This window comes from Dromaius novaehollandiae, chromosome 7, assembly GCF_036370855.1.
Source record: "Dromaius novaehollandiae isolate bDroNov1 chromosome 7, bDroNov1.hap1, whole genome shotgun sequence".
Classification (NCBI taxonomy): Eukaryota; Metazoa; Chordata; class Aves; order Casuariiformes; family Dromaiidae; genus Dromaius; species Dromaius novaehollandiae.
Genome location: NC_088104.1, coordinates 36,794,923 through 36,817,248, shown reverse-complemented (window position 1 = coordinate 36,817,248; position 22,326 = coordinate 36,794,923). Strand labels below are relative to the sequence as shown.

Below are 22,326 nucleotides of genomic sequence, written 5' to 3'. Positions count from 1 at the left end.
CAACTAAGGCATGATAGACTCCTAGGAGAATTTTTTTATGAAGCGTATCAATTAAGTGCTAGCTTACACCACTAAGTATTATGCTTTATTTTTCTTGTTCTGAAAAACAAATTATGTAACACAAATATTTGAAATATTTATGAAAAATCTCTTAACTGCCCTTATGATACTTTATGATAATGAGTCCCACTCTTACAGCATGAGAAACAGCATACTCTTGTAGTCTTTAAAACTTCTCCCTTGTTACAAAATAAAACACAGCAAAATGTATCTCTCTGATTTAAAAAAAAGTATATTCTCCCTTCTCTACCACTTAACTGTGTATGTTTCTAAATTTCTATTTTCTTCAAATTTTTAAAATTATCCCTGTATTTTTAATCTCAGCTTAGAAGTTATTTTTCACTGTCTTTTCTTTTTGCACTTTTCTGACTGAAGGGGTTTTTTTTTCTCCTTGAATCAAATGTAGGCCAGTATTTCAAATAAGAGCATACAATCAATTTCGTATGCTCTAATTACTTATTTTCAGAATTGCTTTGTACTGCCTCTGTGCGGTTGAATATCTTCATTTCTTTTCTGTCTGCTGATACATTCCTGAGCATATGTTTTCATTGAGTTGTTGAATGTATTGTCCAGTCTTTTTCCATTCATTCATTTACACCTCTGCATTCAGGAATAAAAGACAGTGCAAGAAGTTCAAGTTGTTTTTTTGTAATATGCATTTGTCAACATGTTGCCCAATTACCTTTCTCCAGAGTTTGTTGCAATCTTATTTAAGTGAGTGAAAAATAATTAAAAAAAAAAAAAGTCTGTCCTATGTATTTCTGACTACCTGTTCTCATGTTATTTTATCTCTATTCTGCTTCTCAGATTGTTAATTCTATTAAACTAGGGTTCTCATTGTGGAACTATTGACTTTCTGCATCAAAGGAACTGCATGTAGATTTAGTTCAGAATAAAGATGCTTTCTTGATTACAGAAGTAGCATCAGAAAAATTTTTCTTTAAATAAACTTTTGTCCCTATTCAGTAATGAATTACAGATATCAGAGTGTATGTGTAGCTTGGAACAATGAGCTATATCGATAATTGAATCTTCTGTTATTTTGGGCCTACTCTCAGCCAGTGATGTTCTCTTGCATAAGTGGTACTAGAGAGAGATCATGCAGCTTGAAGCTTTGCTCTGCTCTTTGAAATTTCTCCTCAGTACAGATACTAATTGCAAGATATTCTTGCTGTAGCTTTGGAGGTCAAAATATTTAATATTGTTATTCATCATGCAGCTAGAATGCAATTACATTACGTGCATTGTGACGTCTACTATATGACGGCAAAAAATGGACTTGTTCTTGAAATTCATGTCCCTTTTATGTAACTGCACCCCTTTCTTTTGAAGCAGAAAATCCTGTTATCTAAGAAAAGTGGTATAGACCTATCTTCTTAGATGTCAACAATTATTAATATGTAATTGATAGCACTTTTTTTGTTTCCCCACTGTAATAGCTTGATATTTCTGTATAGCCAGTGCTATTGGCTCTGATTATTTGGGTCATTGTTTTGCTGCAGGAGCACCAAATTGGTTTTGGTTAGTGGTTTAAATGCAGACTGGTAAATAACAGTGTATTTATGATTGATAGCAAGTTGATAGAACATGCAGGTGATGCATGCATCTGTTCTCTGATTTTTGTTGGTATATTTTCACAATGTAAGTGAAAAAAACGCTCTCCAATGAGGAGAGCTGATTGAACCCATTTACACGTCTAGTGGTGGCTTCATTTTCATTGTCTCATGGTTTGTACACGTTTTCGAACTAGTCTGACCCTCCCAAAAGCTGTCATAAGTGCACCTTCAAAGTCGTGAAGTGTGATCTTGTATATCCCAATGAAAGTTAATTTGTCAAGTGTGTAGGCTGTTACTGTGTCAGGAGTGAATCTGTGGTTTCATACTTTCTTCTTTATTTATTTGTCCATCCCATGAGCTAGTTTGTGTTTTTTCACTTGGTAAAATTCTGTTTTGATCTCAGCTCTAATTGGCAGAAGTACAATGCGAGACTGTGCTTCTTTGGAGAACAGAGTGTTGTAGCTTTGATGTTAAAGATTCCAGACATAATGATTGAATAGCTTCATGTCTCAAATTCTGCAATTTCGTGCCAAATGTCTTCATCCCAACTTCAGTTTGGGATAATTTTTTATTAGTATTATTTTAAGTGCTTTTTTGGAAGCATTTCAGTCATTATTTTTATATTTGATTTTAACATTGAGTGACAGTGTTCCCAACTAGAACTTTTCTGTTCCATGCTTTAATGTGAATTTAGGCTATCTGTCTATCTTCATCATTTTGGCTTGTGCAGAATTTAAGGAATCTTAGAAATCAGTCTATATATCAAAATATTGGGGTGTATTTAGTTATTACTGTTAGTAATAACTATATTACTGTTGAGTTATTATGGTCACTACGTATAATTAGAACTTTTGAGCCATAGTAGGAAAAAACCCAACCCTTTTAAAAATGAGAAATCTGTCTCATTGCCTGCATTCTGTTTGCTTTGGAAGAGACATGAACACTCTGGAAACGAAATTTGATCCTTTTAGCTGAGGCCACTTCAACTTTGAATAAATATGTGCAGGATTTAATGCAGTCCAACCAGTTTGCTTTAGAGACACACCCATACGGCTGCTTGATGTCGCAAAGGTTAGTTTAGTGCACAGCAAGCTGGGGGAGTGAGCCTAAGCACGAGGTGTTCTTTGCTGATGCTCATGTGAAAATCCCAGCGTATGTCCACATCAGACAGAGAGAATCATCTTCCCTGCTGTGCTCATGTTCCTTGCTAGCTGGTGGCAAAGTCCAGCTGGCGCCAGCTAGCAGGCAGGGCGCAGAGCAGGGTGACGCTTGCTGGAGCCGCCCAGCAGCTTGGAGGGTGGACATGGTGGGGGGGGGGGGGGGGGCACAGCCCCTGGTCCCCAGCAAAGACCCTTGCTGTGCTTTCATTACATGTTCACCTGGGACGTGAGTGCAGAGTTACTGTGCTGTAAGTCCATGTCCTGAGTAACTTGCCTGTTAGTATAAGCCCTTAAAAATGCTTTTAGAATCTGCCCAGATAATTTGAAGGGATAATTTGTCCTACACCTGAACTAACAGACTAGTAGAGTAATCCTAGCCTAAGTAGGCGTGGGCTGGTTCTGTATTGTTACAGCAGAGCTCCTTACCTACATCCTTCCCAAATCGTACGGGCAAAGCAAGTTTTGACATCTGAAAAAAGTGTTGTAGGAAGAATGCGAATGTAGCATTGGACAAACAAGAAGGTTGTGTTTACATTTTTCTAGAAATGTGATGCAAGACTGGCACCTTATCTATATAAGATGCTTTTCCTCCTGGGGTACAGTTCGTATTATTGGTCTTCAATGTGCACCTTGTCAAAAATGTTCCGAAAGTGTCAGAAAAACTAGCTGTATTTATATAAGCAACCACACGAGGCAGAACGTGGATTTTTTTTTGAATGAAAATGCGTAGATCATACAGCAGAGGTGACCCAAAAAGATTTGTGATGTAAAACTGTTCTCACTTGTTCTCCTAAGGTGAATAATACAGATAAAGTAATACACAGTGCTCTTTTCTTCAGGGATGAATAAGCATAAGATGGCTGTAGTGTGATGCCCTGCAAATCTAATCATTTGCATTTTTTGGAGAGTATGTCACATAAGCTGAACAAAAATTCTTGTTTTCATGCCCTGTAATTTCAAAGTAGAACTGTTAAAAGCTTACTTAGTGCACAGTATTTATTACAGGTAACAGAGTTTTGTTTCTGGTACTGTTCTTAAAAGACAAAGCATAAGATACGTGTTTTAGTGGTTGTTTTCAAGGTGGCTGCTTTTGTAGACCACAGCTATGGCTTTGGTTCCATAGCTGACTCGCGCTGGATTTGATAAACGTAATTGTACATTCCTGCCCCTACCTTTGCACCAATACTCACTTGTCAGACTCTTTGGAAACCAGTTCAGAAAGTGGTGGAAAACAAGTCTTTTATTGTAGGAATATTTTTCTACCTTGGGGGAGGGGAGAGAGAGGCAAGGTCCCTAAACAGGGCTTGCTTGAGGGTCTGTTGCATGGCACAAGCATGGGGAAAGAAATATGTGGGATACTGGAAGGGAAGGTGGACTGCTCCTTTTTCATGTTAGCTGGCTGTTATATGCACTTAACTGTAATGTGAAATTGAGCCCAAGTTTTGACAGCAGCTCAGGTTAAGTTTTTAACTTTATGTGAGCTGGCTTGTTTGACAAACAGCTGCAAGCGGATTTTGTGTTAGGCTCAATAGACTTTCATAAGAGAAGGCACTTAAGCAGTGTGTATTGTGTAATGCTGCAATTGAAGATGTTTTCACTGGGTGTGTACCAGCCAAAGATTATGTATACAGATTTTGCAAAGACTGGCATGTTCAGCCATTTGCAGTGCTTTGTGACTTACCTGTCCACTCCAAAGGTCAGGAGTTAATGTTTGAAGTAGCTTAGATATTGTGCCATTAGGATACTTAACATTTTTGCCTTGCCATAGTAGGAACATTAGAACCTTTATAACGTTTGCAGTAAGGGTTGTGAATCATTCTTGCAATTTTTGGAGTCTGTGCGGTTTGTTCAGATATGCCAGGCTAAATCCTCACTTGGGAGAATTGCTGATTCTTCAGATTCACTGATTTCACTTATTTGTGGTATTCTTCTCTCATTTTAAATCACTGCATCTCTTCTGTAAATCAGACAACTAATGATTGTCTTGATGTATGTGATTCTTGATAGGCTTGTGAGTTTCTGTATTTTTGCAACAGTTAGCTCCTTCAGTGTTCTCATTGCAGGCTTGCTCTGAATTTTAGAGCTATAGGGCAAAGAACACATGTTGTTACTTAAAATATACAATAGCATTTGGTGCTCAGTGAAGCAAAATGCACATTTGATGAATGCCATCCTATTGGAGCTATGCTGTGGTTTCGTATGTGCTGCTGATCGTTGGAGCGTAGAGTCTTTTTTTAAAAAGCATAATCTTAATTCTCTCTCAATAGGTTTCTCCACAGAACTTCATATGGAGCTGATACAGTCTTGGGGTTTACATAGTGTTGGAGGAGAGCAACTGCTTGCCTCCAAATTTTAATAGGATCTTCCAAGCTGAAGTAATCGTGTTGGGGGGTGGACAGGGAGTTTTGGGCCGTAAGTTGAAACTGATGCTTGCCTCTGGTTTAAGGACAGTTACTGCTTTCTGTATGCAGAATGGTTCAAATCCTCCCCTCCCTACGTTGTGAGGTTACATAATGATTTCGTAATATCTTCTATTTAAATTTTAATTCCAGAAAACCTATAGATTTGGTTTGTCAGTGAACAGATGAGTGAGTGAAAGACTTTGAATAGGTACAGCCTGATTCTGCTATCAGGTCTGTGCAGATCTGTTTGTGCTGAGTCCTGTTGTTTAGAGTGGAACCCAATACAGAAATGTAACTTCTGTCACCTGATTTGCTGGTTTGTAACTGTAGTTCTTGCTCTGCGGACAAGAGAACTCAGGTTCACATGTAGAACAAGCCCTGTCTAACTTCTTACCACAGCCCTGAAAAGGCACACCTAATGCACTTACAAGATATGTATCTTTGGTTTTGAGACTAGGGATAGCAGGTTAAATACGATTGAACTGTGAGGTAGCAAGCATAATAATTTAGAACTAGATGGGACCACAGATCATTTTCAGAGAATGACATATATCAAATACTGTGTCTGGAGGAAAAGTTTGTTTCCAATATGTTGTAAAACTTGGAAGCTTATAGAAGTCCCAAATGAACTTTTACAGAACTCATATTCTCTCTTGAAGACATTATCTGATAATTACAAGCCACAACTAATATAAGCTTAAAAAAGAGTTACTTTTGTCTTTCAGTCCTCCTGTGTATGTTTAAAAATCTGTATATAATCAGGTAGAATACCCCTATAGGGGAGTAATCTGTTTACTTTTTTCAAAAAAACTAATAAATATTGTCAGGGAAGGAGGCAAAGGAATTGAATTTCATTCATTCAAAAGTGTACTACTTAAGATTCCTCCAAGCAATTGCTCTTTTTTTGAAATAGTTGATCTTAGAAAATTCATAGGGAACATCATTTTGTGTATACCATTTCGTTGTAAAAGCTTTCAGTTGCAATTTAGCCTGAAAAGAGTGGTACCTCCTGTTAGCCTATATCTAATTAGCATGGAGATAAAGAGGGTCTTTTAGTGTCTGAATTGGAGAAAGTAATTACTTGAACAGTACAGAATGGAATAGACCCATTGTTTGTATACTTTAATTCTGTATTAGAGGTCTCTAGATACTGAAATCCTCTGATTTACTTAGAGTTGGCTCACGTGCGCAATTTACCTCACACTCGGCATGAAGTGATCATGCAGTGAAATGTGAGCTTTAGTGTAATATATGGTGGTTTTTGCAATGATACTGAAATTTTTGCTCTCTAAGGAATACATATTAGAACAGTGATAGTAAGGAGGACTCTTTAATACGTTCCTGTTATCATTTGGACCTTTTTAAAGAAACATATGTTCTCCAAAGTCATGATATGGATTCAGTTTGCATTTTATATAAGCATTACTGTTTTCATTCATCTTTCTTTCACTGCTCTTCATAAGAAGAAGTCTTCAATGTGGAGTGCTTCAGTGTTCCCTTCTAGTGTCTTTGCAATACTTATCACCACTAATATATGAGGTTTTCCACATCAGTGACAAAGCTTTGCTTTAGGACTTCATGAAGCCAGTCTCTCCCTTCTTTTCCCCTGTTAAAAATGTTGAGGTATTTTTATAGCAAATTGCTTTGTTACAGGAGGGCCTAGATATGTTTTTGGTAATTTGATAAACTTCAGTTTGTAAGGTTAAAAACATATCTACATGCACTGTTAGCTTTACATTATCATATTATCCCTTACTTTGTGATCATCAGAGTTTGTTTTCATCTTTCAGAAAACGGGGCAGTACTTGAAGGCTTGACAGATGCATCCCAGGCTGAAAAACTGCTGCATTCCTCCTCCTCTTCCTCCTTTAGAAAATTGACTGCTTTAAAGAGAGGTAAAGATGAATGTTGCACTTTCTGTAGAAGATGTTTATTCCAGGCAAAGTGAACTAAATATGAACTTCTGCTGTAGCATATCCTGTGATGTTTTAAAATAACTTATATCTTTGTCTCATTCGAATGACTGATGATCACTAACTTCCAATATCTAACAAAAAGGATGTCTTTGGAAACCTTTGTCTGCAGAGTTTCTTCTAGTTGTGTTATGTTATTTTATAGAAAAAATTGTCAGCTCTTCTGCTGAAATAAGTCACTCCTTACCCAAATTTAAATTAATCTCATATTGTTACTTCTGAGTCTGCATTACTTTTAGGACATTTAAATGTGCTTTAGAAATCTGAGGCAGATCCTTACCCTCAAAAGCCTGTATTCTCTGAAAGCAGTTATCTAATTACTTGCTGCCAAGGGCTGTGCTAAATGCTACATGTGGTCCTGTTCAAAGTCTTGTAACCTTGAACTTACAGCTTCCCAAAACAATTTTTATATCATATTTCACTTTATTTTCCATTTAACAAACTCTGACCTGCTCTTAAATCCAAATTTTCCTTCAGAAATCAAAACAAATACATTCTAAAACCAGAATAGGTGATTTCCCCTGACCTTTTGAAGGCCACGTATCACAGGACTTCGTAATGTAACTCTCATCAAACCCGTAACTTCTGGTTGAACCTGTGTAATTTTCAAAACACACACGAAGAAGAAAAAGAAAAAAAAAAAAGTTTTCACTTCATGTTTAACCTGACTTTTTCCTACAATTTTTATTAAAAAAATCTGCAAATAGTAGCACTTCAGATGTTCTTGACATTACTTTTAACAAGTTAATCAGCATAAGTGTTTATGGGATTAAAGATAGTAGTAGTAGTCTTCATCTTGTTATCAACTGGTTGTGGAAGTTTTTTCTTTCCTGTCGCCATCCTAGACTAAAAGAACTTAAGAAAAAGATGGCTGTATTGAAGGAGGAAAAAAGAAAAAGAAAAGGAGCTTTGAAGTAGTTAGTAGGTATTTGTAGTTTTTAGGAAAAAAGTGGTAAAGATATCTAGCAATATATGACAGCTTTGAATATAATTTTTTATATAGCTATTTAAAATTTTTTTAAAAAGTGACCGAAGTATCTTTTAAAATACAGTGACCTTTCACAGATTATTTTCTGTTTATTGTTTTCATTCATGCAGCTATTTGACTCCAAGCTCTATCAAAAATAAGCTTTTGTTGGAGTCTTAATGAAGCAATCACTGTCTTTATATGCCTAATATGGCCTCAAAAAGCTGTTACATTTTACGATTTCCTCAGTTTATCCCTTTTCAGGCTGCTCTTCTTAACTGCTCTACTTCTGGCTGACGAAGGTGGGCTAGGATATTGTTTAGAGCTTACAAGTGGTACCTGTGCTACGCTTGTCATTCTGGGGGACAGAAGGAGGCTTGTAACATATGAAATTAGTTTTCTCTAATTTTTTCTGTGTGGAAAGTTACCTAAAAAATATACATCAGCATGTGTTGCCAGATGTGTTTAAATAGCCTCAATAAGCTCTGAACAGCTGTTTTCCCAACTCTTTTACCTGTTGGCTAGCAGAGGAAAACTGAAGGTAAGGCAATAAATTGTTGTAAGCAGGCAAAATAATTTTAATAACGCTAGATTTTTTTCCACTCTTTGGGGCAGTGAGAAGCCTGCAGTATGTTGGAGGCCTCAGCTAAATCTGTTTGAGTACCTAACAGCTTCAATCTCCTTATGATTATTTTTTTTTAGTCGTCTTATGCTCAGGGTAAGAGCTTTAGCTCAATCTCTTTACTGTGAACCATAAACAACTGTTGAAAGGAGCTATTTAATGCACATGGTGAGCGCAAAACCCTATTAAAATATTTGTGTGTCAGTAATGCCATCAGCGTGAATTAAATGCATTAAAACTGCCTGTATGTAGCTCTGTAATGGTTTTAACCTGTATGTTTGGGAATGCACCATAGTGTTTAAAAAAGTTGTTAGTTTGAATGCAACTTAGAGTGAAAATAACCAAAATCATCATTGTCTGTTACATGTACACAGACAATAGTTCTCTTCATCTTTCATGATACAGAGATTATTCATGTCCTAAATTACAATGTATCTTCTTTTCTTTTTGGATTAACCTTAATGTTTTCAGCTCTTCTCTTTTGTTTGTAGCTGTTCCAATTTCTTTTTGTAGAAGTCTTTCCTTTTATAAACTATCAAAACTTAAAGTGTTTGTATACCATGTCACAGATATACTTCTGAAAGTAATCTAAAGGATATGGGAGAGCTCTTCATTTACAAATGGGATGGTTAAATAAATAATCCAGCACAGAACACTGGAAGGAAACTATGTATGCTGAGAGAATAGCATCATCTTCCTTAGTTCATGGTCATTTTCTTCATCCTTTTTGTTTGCTGTTAGATCTGAAGGTCTCCATAGATGATGTTTTCAGTTACTATTCCTGAATACTGCTCTTTCTCATATTCTTCCCAATACACACACACTTTCAGGTGAGCACACACATGTGTGCATGCTCTCCTGGATAAGACAATTTGAACAGTTGTAGAAGAGGCACAGGAACACTTTTTTCATGTCTCTTTTTCTGCCTCTAATTTAATTGGAACATATTCTTGCTAATCTCTTGAATTAAATGGTGTAATAATATTACTGCAAACTGAATAAAACTAATTTTTATTTTCAAACCAGCTACTTTTGTGGACTGTATGGATGGGCATAGTATCAGAGTAGCTGAATCTCTGTAGATGAATCTTGACTGCCCTGCATCAGTACTGAGTCTGAATGACTAGCTCTCTGAGAGTGCCACATAAGGCCTGCTTGCTATGTCTTTTATTTCTGAAAATAAATTCTAAAAAATAAGTATTAACTATAAAAATAGTTGAGAACCTTACTGTGTTAGCACAATCTATTTTGAAGAGATCTTCTGATTTTAAAGCACTTTAATGGAGATCAGGGAGGTTTTTTGTGTTTTTAAGATCAATGTTGAGAACTCAAGTACTTATTTGTCCCCAGAACTTAAAGAACTGGGTGCAGTGTTGTGACTGGTGTACCTTAATGTACCTTAACCATAGTATCAAGTGACTCCTTACAGACATGAATACTTGAGTCTCTGCTCCAAAACTAGAGCCATGTATTTATTGGGAGGCCTGAATTTACTGTGGGACCTTAAACCATTATTGGTCCCTCTCATAAAGTTGTTTAGTCCCAAATTTTCTAACTCATTTAGCTCCACCGGCCTTCTTGTAGCTTTGCGGGTCAGAAATAAGTTTTAGTGTCTAGCATCAGATTACTGCTTCATTTCACTTCATCAGATTAAAATCTTCTGGAACCTCAGTGGCTTCCAGGTATTGGTAACCTGTACTGAGGCCAAACAGAAAGACAAATTACTCTTGTTGCTCAGACATGTTAAGTCTTCCATTTTCTTCAAAAGAATGTTCTTGATCCATGAAAATATAAATGTGTAAATGTCCCATCCACTAATATGCATCCTGTCTTACAAGAAAAATGGTATAGGTCCAATGTTTAATTTTTCAGCTGTTGCACATCAGCAGAATGTGTACATCCTGCCATTTATGACAAATCTCTCAATAGCTGGTATTCTTCCTTAAAATCCAGGTTTTGACATCTTATATTTTAATGCACCCTTTAAACAATGGAAAGTACCCTTTCTTCTGGCAGCAGAGACAAGTTTGAGGAGGTAAGTTGTAGGGGCTAAAGAAATAAAATCAGAAAGCAGACAGGTAATCCTGTATTTTGTATTTTGTATTTAGATACAATTTGGGAGAAGTTTCAGTTGTTTAGAATAGAGAGAAGGGAGTCTTACATCATACATTTTCTTACAGCAAGCATAGTTGTTAAAACATTGTTTTTCAAATACTTTCTCAGAGCACTGTGTACCTTTATTAAAAAAAGGTTAATTAAATTGGGAGGGGGGAGGGGACAATAAATATTAGTAGGTATCTTTAAAGCTCATACTAGCTTTATACTACCTTTGATGTAAATTGCTAAACCCATATAGAAACTTCAGTTTGTATTTCTTCCAGATTTTCCAGGTAGAAATGTTATCAAAAATTCTGTTTTATAAACTAAGAATGTGTGCAAACAAAAAATACTTAGGGTATTTATCCCCTTTACCATCATCCCTGTGAAAACCTGAAATTTAACTAGCTCGTTATTCCAGGTGTTTAGGAAACTCTTAGGATAAACTTATGCTTTCTATGGGTTGTTCTAATGATACAAGTGAAGCAAACTTAGAAGACATGATAGAACATTCTTAGCTGAGCTGTTTTGCTCATTCTTGCTGTAATGGCCATTTTACTTGCTGGCTGTGATTTGACAGTATCGTCCCTGGGCCTTCCGTGGATTATTATGAAATCAGAAATCCTTAGACTGGGTATTTTATGGGCTTTGCTTTTTAAAAATCTTACATACTTTTAGCATACGTTAATATAATTCAGTTCAGTCAAATTATTTCTGCTGGGCATTTTTAAGTATAGAGTCTTTTAGGATGAAAATTACTGTTTTAACTTCGTTTCCGTGCATTAATCAAAATGAGCTTTCATTCTCTTCCCCCATCCCAACTTAACTGTTTTCTTATATTTTCAGAGAGGTGCCTCATTTTAAAGATAGCTTTAAAGTGGCAGGTAACATGACAGTGTTTTGTTGGGGAAACTCTGCTTTCATTTGTAGTACAGATATTTTCAGATTTTCCTTCTGTTTTGTATGTTGGTTATTGTTGTTGTGATCTAATTTCTGGACGGGTATCTTGGAGTGGATGTGTGGGTCAATGTTTTGTAGCCAATAGTGTTGCAACTTTTTGAGGTAACAGTGTAATGAACAGAGCAGACTAGTTTCATGGAATTACCTCCAGGAGCCAGAACTATAATAGCAAGTATGTGATGATCAGAATAAGATTGAAAAGAACATATTGGGCTATTTTTTTGTAAACTTCAGTCAATGCAGAATTGCCTATGAAGATGTCTGCAAGAGCATCATTTCTAGTGTGTTAAATGTTTTGTTTGGGATGATTTTTAAAGCTTGTATACTATGCTAATTCAATTCTAGGCATTTTATATATATTAAAAAAATCTGTTTCATATGATTCTTTAGATGTTTACCATAGGAATCTCACAATTTCACATAAGAAAATTGTACTCAGCCTTTGTCTTTCTTAATGACTGTAATGATTTAAACTGTTTAGTCAAGCAAAGGTATCTAACGACGTGTTTATGTTTTAAGCATTCTTACTATTGGCTCGAGAATTATGCTTCTGTGAAAATGGAAGATGTTAGAATAAGATTGCTATTATATAAACAGAAAAAAATAAAAACAAATGTCCTTTAAATCACCGCAAGTTTTCTTTTTTGCTTCTGAAATTTCCAGCATACATTTAGAAGGTCTACATTTTGCAGTTTGAAAGAGAAGCTTCAAAACTCTTTAAGAACAAGCTTTAAACAGTAAAATTCTGCTATTATGATTTCTAAAAACTGGTTTTATGAGACTGCTTTACTTTGAGCTGTATCCAGAACTGTCATTACAATGTGTTACATGGTTTCTTCCATGATGCTCTTTACTTTGCTCCACTTGTCTTTTCTTTGTACTATATTTGGTAAGGGAGCAAGAATGGGATGGTGTGTTTGTCTTAAATGATGTACTGTTTGGCCTGAAGCTCTGAATCCTTCTCCTTTTTCCTCTTCCCCCCATTAATGTGCAGTACCTTTGACTAAAGGCCTGAAGAGAATCATTTAGAAAGATAGAAAGTGGGACTGTTTGTCAGAAATGGAGCTTTTGCTATTGTTTGATATTACATAAATCTGTTGGAAATTTGTTAACAGCTTTTCATTGGTGTAGGGTTTTACAAAGTTTTGCTGCCCGAACTCTTCTTTACTTTCTTTTTTTCCTTTCTCTTCTAAGGGTAAGAGAGAAGGAAAAGAAGTAAGAAAATGCTGGGATCGGAACGAGGTGTGGTGGAAGAATGGCTGTCAGAATTCAAGGTGACCTGAGAAGAAGAATGACTGAAATATCAGATAGTAACATTAAAAATGCTAATTGTTGGACATAAAATATTAAAGTTATGTGCCATAAAGCCGCAATGTAGCTATAATTCACTTTTTGAATGCATAAAGCATGCAAAAGTCTGTGTAAAGGAGATGACTGATACATAAAATACAGTGCATATTTCTAGTACTGCCTGCTATACAAATGTGATTTTAAAGCGTATCTTATAGTATAGATCAAGCTGATGGAATTAACTGATGAGTGGATAATGCTGGATAAATTTTAAGTAGATCAGCTTTTATATTTAGAAATTAGTAGAAGTGTTTGGAGTCTTCTTTTAATTTTAAATAAGAATATTCAACTGATTAAACTCTTCTCTATAATTACAATTTTTTTTGTTTTATCATGAAGTATCTGAAAGTATCTTTAAGTTGTTATCATGTTGGTAATTATGTTGAATGAAATACAGAATAATGCATGAACAGGAGAACTGGATTTCATGACTGAGATGATCTTAATCTATTATTTAAGTTGAGAATTAGTTATTCCTCACATGATTGATAATATATGAAATCAAATTACATACTATTGTTAGGAATGTGTAGAGCAGTCAATGATGCAAAACCCACAGGCATGGTTGCTTGTGGGACTTGAGACTGTGCATGCTCATTTTATATTACCTACACCTCTTATATAAAATTTTAGTTGATCAATAAAGACCTTGAAAAGTGCCTGGTAAGGAATGTCAAGAAAGGACAGGAATCCTCATACCAAGATATGGAACAAACTATTTCAGAAAAGACAAATCTGAAGCTGCTTTTGGATTTCACCCTGAAAGTTGCTGTATGCCCTCAAATGCTACTCCAGTGGAGAAGAATTGGTACTGAATGAACTCTGAAAATTTATTCAACTTCAGGAATTGTTCTTCATGTTGGGGTGAGACTGAATGTTTTCATTGGAGATCTTTAATACTTGGAATAACTTATTTTTTTCTTCCTTAGGCATTACCTGAAACACAAATTTCCAGTTATGCAGCTACATTGCACCGAAAAAAACCGCTGGTACCAGCTCTTTATAAGGTCATTCAAGACCCAAATAATGAGGTAGGGCCCTTTAAAGATTTTTTGTTATCATCTTTATATCCTCCACCTCCCCATTTAAAACTATAATAATTTAGAAGTGAAAGTGGAAGAATCTTCTTTCTAATGTACTCTTAACATGGATATCACCGCACCGTTTTTACTCCTTGTTTTTTGACAATTACTTTAATGCCCTCTGGTAAGGCACCACCTTCTCTGCTCTCAAAAATACATTTTCTGCTATCTGTTAGGCTTTACATGCCACAGCTGTTAGACTTTACTTGGCATGTTTTGTTTTCTTTCTCCCCCCAGAAACCAGCTTTCAGTCATAACAGAGGCAAAGTGGCCCCTTTCAGTTAAACTCAGTAAGGCCAATGTGCTGTTCACCTGCTGCCTTATTACAATAGAAGATGGAATCATTTTTATCAAATCCTATAAGCAATTAAAATAACCACATATTCTTTTTGCTTATCCTGGCATTGTGTATGTGTAATTCTGGTTTACAATGTTGTAAGCAAAAGCAGCACCAGGACTCCAAAATATAAACATATACAATGAAAATTTAGCTTACCTCCCATATGTAATTCATGTTGCAAATATTGTAAAACTCTGCTTTCCATTCCTTTGGCTTCTACTATGAGGATTTCTAGGAAAGTGTGTGAAATGTAACTTCTGAATAAATTATGCAGGCATACCACTCTCTGCTGTTTAAACTTCTTTAGATAAAATGTTTCAAAATAACAGATTTATTTTCTGTGATCTCTTGTATATTTATAAATTAAACTGCAAGTGTGCACAGCAAGGAAGCTTCATATTTTCCTAGATATAACTCAGCTGCTTTGGAAACTGAATGCTTGATAGAGCTTGAAGGAGATTGCATAATTTTCTGACAAAAAAAATGCTTCACACAGGAGTGAACTTCATTTCAGTTTTACAACTAACAGCTTGCATAGTGACCTTTTTCTTTGTACCGAAGCTGCTGTTACGCTCTCTCCAAGTTGAAGCCACCGTTGCTTTTGTTGTCTGTCTTTTGGCGCACATGCACATGTGTGTGTTTATATTCTTCTGTATACATTAAAAGATTTCCTTTGCTTTGAGAATAAGCATTTGATTTCATTTTCTATGATGCAAAGAGCCAGATTTGCAAACAGTGTACCTTCTTGAGGGCCTGACTGTCACCTTGTGTTATTGCACACTGACTCTTGTCAACTTTCACTCTTTGGAACTGCTCTTGTTGTTTGGGTCCAATTCTGATCTCAAGTGTAAGTATGCAGTCCCAAAATCAAAGAAGGCTTACCTCAAGATTTGCTTTTTAAGGCAGCATGTATTTCTTTATTGCATTTCTTCCAAATTTATTCTGTGTATGAGCAGTGTAACCATAGTATAACAGTGAAGATGGAGTATATCCATCTTTACTTTGGGTAATTCTAAGGTAATATTTGGCTCTAAGTAAGGTGTGGGGTTTTTTTGGTTTTTTTTGTTTTGTTTTGTTTTTTTAACATGCTCTATAGGTCCTTATTTGTTAGAAGGGTAACTGACTGCTTATGAAGATAAAGCTTTATGTGGTAGAGTATTAAAAAGACATATTTGCTAGATTCTTAAACAGGATGAACAAGTGATTTTTTAGTAGAGCTTAATCATAAAGTTGCCCTATTTTTTTTAGACTTTCTGAAAGGGGCAGCTGTTTAGCGGAAAGTGAATTTTTAGAGTCGCATACTTCTATCTTGGTAAGGCTAAGATTGTTAATACAACATAGAACCAGCATGTTTAAAAAGCAAAACAAACAACTGAGATCCTTCAGTTTTTGACGTTTGTTTATCAATTTCAGTGTACCTATCAAATGAAAGCAAGCATACTTTCAAGTTAGAATACAATTGTTATTGTTTACCTTTTAGGAAATTGCCTAAGTTGCGTAATACACTGAAGATAGTTGACTAGAACAGAAAGTTAGATAAAGAGTAGAGATTGATCTGGCTCATAAGCAGCTTATTTAATTGAACAATGTATTAATTTCTACATAACATTGTACTTCTAAAGTAAAGTACTTGTAAAGTACTGGGGCTTTTTTGATAGTTTCGTAACTCTTTTGGAGTTGGTTTATAGTTGTAGACATAACTGCTCTGTGGATTTTAAGTCAACATTAATGCAGTACTGAAACTGAAATATTGACTATTTGTGTGCAACTGTTTAGATTTGGCTTGGAAAGCTCAGTCCTGAAACAAAGTTGAGATCACCTTTGCAATGCCTGGGCTAGGCACTTCTCGGACCCAGTGTTCCTCAAATAGTAACTAATTTCATCCATCGCATTATACTTAAGCCTAAAATGAGCTCATATTTTCTGCCACGATTGAATTCTTTAAATAGACAAGAGTTTCCAATACCACTATGCATTTTATAGTACATTATATTTAACTTCAAGCCATGGTATGGATCTTAAGATTTGACAAACCTTGCAAAATAAGCTAAGCTTTAAAACTGTTAACCAGCTTCCTTGAAACATGGCTAGTCTGCATCTATCTGAGGTATAAAAATGAAGTCCGAAAATTCTATCATCGTCATTTATTGTATCTAAGCCAGTAAAAACTTCATTTTTATTTGTTGTGCTAATTAACATATATGCTAATAAAAAGCTCTTTAATGTAAGGTTTTAACTCGTCTGAAGAGATATGGTTATAATGGACTCTACCTTGTATGTTTTAACTGATTGCTGTGCTACTTAGTTTACTTTAATGTTGAACTGAAGGTTCTTTGATACTAAAAAAATGTGTGCTTATTTGTATATACATCCACTACTGGTGACAAAAGCTCCACTTCCTCTGTTTATCCAGTGTCATCTTAATATTTACATTCAGAGAATTGATGGGAAAAGGCTGGTTCTCTGAAAAGCCAAGTATCTAGGACGCAAGAGAGACATTTGTCCTTCCTTACAATGTCAAGTTTTGTCTTTCCAAATAACAAATTTTCTAGGCAGAAGAAGATAATGCTATAGTTTGATAGGAAAAACTTAGTGTTCATGCCTTTGAAAATATTTTTCTTGTAGTGTCTTTGTGATAGTAGCTTTTTCTTGTGGACTTAAAAAGCTCTAAACACACCAAAGCACTATAGTAGTTACTGCAAATAACTTTCAGATTTTAAACTAAGTAATTTGCACTTGTTAAACTTTTGTGCAACTAATGACAACTGGTAGAAATGAGAAACTACTTACATGCATACAGTACCAGTGACTAGATATTGCTGTATCTTTCTAGGGAGCATGCTATCACTTAAAAGACTGATTTTATAAAATTTCCATTCGAAAGAAAGTAGAATAAACTCCCTAACTGCTCTGGTAGGGAGGGTCTGATCTGACTTCAGCTAAAATAAATGGTTCTTTTTTACTATTTTTAATGGGACTTAGATTAGACTGACTGATTTCAAATGGAAAACAGCTTGGGCTACTGTCATCTCTAATCTGATAGAAGTACTATTTATAGTAATGCTGCTGTGTATATCTGGTTTCTGTTAATATTTGCTTAGCTCTTCTTGCACCTGTTTTCTCCTTGCAGGTGTGCTTGTATTTGTTATTCCCATAGAGATTTCTTCCTTTTTTTCTTTACGCTAGCCTCTTGTTCAGTATTTTCTATTTTAAAGAAAACCTACAAATCCATTCAGTCATCTTTGAATTGTTTATTAACCACTTTTTATTATTTGAGCATCTGAAATGTGCTAGGCTTTTTGTAAAACAAGGATGTAGTTCCGTCTCTGAGGATTTGAACACTTACTGTAACAGATGGTTTTGATAATTAGCGTTACTTTTAGATAGGAGCTTGCACTAAGTAAATATTAATTACGAGAGGATTCATTACTTAATATGTGCATCTTCTGAACATACGAAGTGCTATATCTGTGAAATACTAGAATGCAAATGCTAAATAAAACAATATATGTTCAACTTCATGAAACAATGCTAGGGCTTTTTCTGCCGAGATGATTGTAAGAGAAGCTTTACTGGCTTCTGATTTCATCTAAATCCTAAATCCAAAATGAAGTCTTGAGTATTTTACTTATATAAAAAATATGACTTGTAAAAACCCATGTGGTCCAAATTACTGGACTTCTCCCATTCTATCAGCATGCTGAGTGCCAGCTTTCCTCCCTCCCCCTCTTGCGGAGTTTCCCTTTGCTTCTGTTGTAAAAACATCCTTTTAGCTTAGCGTAACTAAGCTGTCAAGCAGAAGCCTTGTTATACAAGGTACTTATACCAGAGCCTTGTATAAGAAGAGATTTGACTGATAGTGAAGTTTTGTTTTATATGGATGTGCTATTACAGCTTATGTAATCAGTGGCTTAAAAACAGCATGCTTCACTGACCAGGATACTGTACGTTAGAAATCACACTAATAAATGTTTTCACCTTTCCTTGACCACTGTAAAGTGGATGCTCTCTTAAGGCAGCTATCTTGATAGAAATTCTATCCAATTCATGTTTAGTGTCTGTGATATACTACAGTAAAATATCTAAGTCTAAACATGTGTGTGAAGTTGTACAGTCATACAGATTTATTGCCTTATACATTTATCAAACATTCAAACTAAGCACTTGTAGAAACAGCTGTCCCTCTGCTGATCGCAAGGGACTTGTTCAAAGTTTTCAAGAGTATGGTTCACAGCAAACCACAGAAGTACTTCCTGATACAGCATAGCTAAACAGCGACAGTGAATTCTACAGGACGCTCTGGATACTGAGAATTTCATGATTAGACAAATCAATGGAAGAAGAATGCATCAAAGTCTATGAAACATGCAGCTAATGCTCTGAAAAGCGCTAGGCTGTATGTCTCTGGGAATAGGAGTGCATACTGGAAGAAGCATCATATATACTATCTCTGGTCTTCAGCTCTATAGTGGATGTTTCCTAATTAAACCTTTTTGTCTCACCAATGCAGTTGCTATTGTGTCAGTAAAATGTAGGGGGTTTATTGCTCTAAAAGCAATATGTATAATTTAATGTTTAACATTTTCGTGTGTGTGTATGAGAGCAGTATAAATCACAACTAGTTAGAAAGAAGATTAATTAGAGATTCTGGCCTCAATTTTTTCATTCTGCATAACTTTTCTGTATGAATAGAGACTATTTAGGTTACATGGATACCTCCGTCTGTTTGGACATCGAGCCCCATAGTTATTTTCCTTAGATTTTCCTTCCTTTCCTTTCTCTTGGAAAAAAACTTGGACAAAAATTGTGTTTGTAGATATTGGTCAAGGGCCTTACAAAACTTCCAGTCTGAATATTTATTTTCAGTGGATTTTGACTCTGTTATGAAAAACTTCATTAGTCGTGGGGAGGGGGGAGATAGGTTGACTTTGTTGTTTTCTGTTCAGTATCAGTTTTGTGGATTTGTCTAAACTACAGGCTTGGCATTGTAGACTTAGACTTAAAATGACAGGGTTTTTCTGATTTTTGCACTGAAACCTGAAAGGCAGCTCAAGAAAAGAAAGATCAGTTAGCACCGTATTGAATAAACGCATATTTGTTGGGTTTGAGACTAAAAAACTAGGTAAGAAATGAATTCATACTTCTGTGTATAGATGTGTCATTAGCAGCTGCTACTAATCTTTAACCTTTGTACTCTACTAAACGTTGCAACTGCACCATTAAAATTTTATGATGCACATAGTTCAAGCCATTTGTCTGTCGCATGTCTTTAATTAGTACCTGTATGCAAAGTAAATCTCATACTGACAGCCCTCAAGAATAACATTCTGGCTGTAGTAAGGCCACATTTCCCCTTACTGCATAACAGTTCCCCCTGAAATCTGTCCTTACAGACCTCCTTAAAAGGAATGTGGGTATCATTTTGGTTCATTCACTTGTTTGCCATCAAGGAATGTCATCTTTACTGGCTGCAGTAGCTCTGTGGTATAGCTCCTACATTTGCTATTGTGTTCAGTCTTATTAGAGAAGCCTAGTAGTAATTCATTAGCCTTTTTTGCCTTTTCACAGCTTCTGGAGCCTGTTTGTCACCAGCTCTTTGAACTTTATCGTAGTTCTGAAGTTCGGCTCAAGAGATTCACGTTGCAGTTTTTGCCGGAGTTGATCTGGGTTTATCTGCGTCTTACTGCCAGCAGGGATAGGCAGAGTAATGGTTGCATTGAAGCATTGCTGCTTGGCATTTACAACTTGGTAAGTGAGACAAGCTAGCACTTAAATATCTGCATTTCTGCATTTAAGGCAGATATTTGTATTGAGCGGGACTGTAATTTTAAGAATAAATAAATGTAACTGGAGATGACTAAGTTTGGCAGTTAGATGTAGAGGTAATTTTTTATTTTCTTACTTCATACTGGAAATATTTACTCTTGTATTGTTATGAGGCTGTTTGATAAATAATGCAATATAGGCATTCTCTAGTGAGAATTTCTGTTTTATAGAGTTTTAAAACATATTACCCTGAAATATTGGCTTTCTCTTTACTATCAGAATAAACTTTACATGCAAACAAGTATTTTATATTTGTACGCATGATGAGACAAATTCTGATTCTTTAATATTTTTCTTGATTTTGCTGTTTTTAGAGTGGGCACACAACAAGTTGTTCTAGATTTATTCTGGTTTAAAAAAGAATTAGAAACTGCTTGCTGATTTTTGGTATGGTTCGCTGGATCTAGGTAGCATATATATCTCTTTGGCATCATTTTTTCCATACAGGTCCTTTTACAGTTCCCTTTGAAAATCATGTTGGGGATTAATGTTCTGTAAGCACAGTAATTTCTTCATCCTCTCCAAACTTAGAAAGGAAGAGGCCTCAAAATGGACAGTGGCTCCCGTTCCACTCCCCCCCCCCCAACTTAGTTTCAGTTGTTGATATTTTTCTGCACATCTTTCTTGCTTAGAAAGCCCAGAATAAATCTCTTGCAGTCTATTAAATTCCAAGAGATCTCTTCCCATTGTGATCCTTAAAGCCTACTACAAGTACTGTGCTACCTTGGAGTAAATTTTCACGTAAACTGGAATAACTAGAGCTCATTGCTCTGACTTTTCACATTATACTGTAAATTTCAGGATTTTAGAGTCCTTTCCTTTTTGATGTAGTTCTATACAATTGCCCTTGTTAAATTATATTTGCTTTAAAAACTGCTGTTTTGCTTATATAGTAGCATAGCAACTATAAAATCTGATCAGTTAGAATGTTTTTTCAAAAGGCTTTCGCTGTATTTCTTACTGATAGCATGCCTGCAGAAACATTGCCAGCCCCCTTGATTTCACCTTTCTCTGTGGTGGATTCATTATGAAGTACTGCATGTTGTCAGCAAGTGACTTATTAGCCCTCATGTGTCTTTATTTCTTGGCCTTAAAGTTTAGCCTCACTCCACTGTGCAGTTCTATCACAAATAAATGTTATAAGGGTGGGCTAGAAAAGCTTTTAATTCTTTTTTTTTGAGGAAGTCACAATGATCAAGAGAGCCAATGCTGTTTTGTGAAGTGTTGCAGACTGATTCTGCAAAGCAGTCCATACTAGCGGTCTTCCCCATTGTTTATATGTGTATATAAATTTGTCAATATTCTGCACACACATAAAGACCTTAGGGTGAGAACTGTCTTACTAGATCAGGGCACTTGATTTCTCAGTGTTGTTGAGTGTCTTTTAAGAATGTAGAAGATCCCAAGTCCTATCTCCTTACTTCTGGGTTTTTGTTTCTTTTTCTTTTTCTTTTTTTTTTTTTTTTCCCAACTGCAGGAAATAGCTGACAAAGATGGAAACAACAAAGTTTTATCTTTCACCATCCCTTCATTATCTAAACCCTCAATATATCATGAGGTAAGAGTGCTGCTATGGCAAGTTAGAATTGGACCTATTAGCAGAATGAAAACTGGATCCATTTGGTGCAAGAGATTATTTTCAGTGCATCTTGTTGCACTAAAGTTTCAATGTCAGTATCTTGCAATTAGTGTAATTAATTCAATAACAGTAATAGAAGAGCAGCAAAGGAAATATTGAAAAATATTTGCTTACAGTGCAGGTTGTGGATGGAGGTTAGTTTTGATGTAGTTGCAAGTGGTTTTTTTGTCTCTTGAATGTTAGGATAGATAGTCTATTTCTTCTTCCGACTGCTAGTTAATACAGTTTGAACTTGGAATCCTGTTTTTCTTTGGGGAAGGAATACTTTCTTTCCACCGTTGCTGTACAAAAA

General features: G+C 35.6%; 1 protein-coding gene across 1 annotated transcript in view; it reads left to right on the top strand.

Moving 5' to 3' along the window:
- Nucleotides 1-22,326, top strand: part of LOC112986824 (origin recognition complex subunit 2) — an 85,632-nt gene that overhangs the window by 17,307 nt on the left and 45,999 nt on the right. Inside the window, exons 3-7 of the mRNA XM_064515202.1 lie at nucleotides 6,969-7,073; nucleotides 12,992-13,071; nucleotides 14,077-14,178; nucleotides 20,138-20,317; nucleotides 21,873-21,953. Of these exons, the coding sequence (XP_064371272.1) occupies nucleotides 13,021-13,071; nucleotides 14,077-14,178; nucleotides 20,138-20,317; nucleotides 21,873-21,953 (414 nt within the window). The 5' untranslated portion in view covers nucleotides 6,969-7,073; nucleotides 12,992-13,020. The remainder of the gene's footprint in view (nucleotides 1-6,968; nucleotides 7,074-12,991; nucleotides 13,072-14,076; nucleotides 14,179-20,137; nucleotides 20,318-21,872; nucleotides 21,954-22,326) is intronic.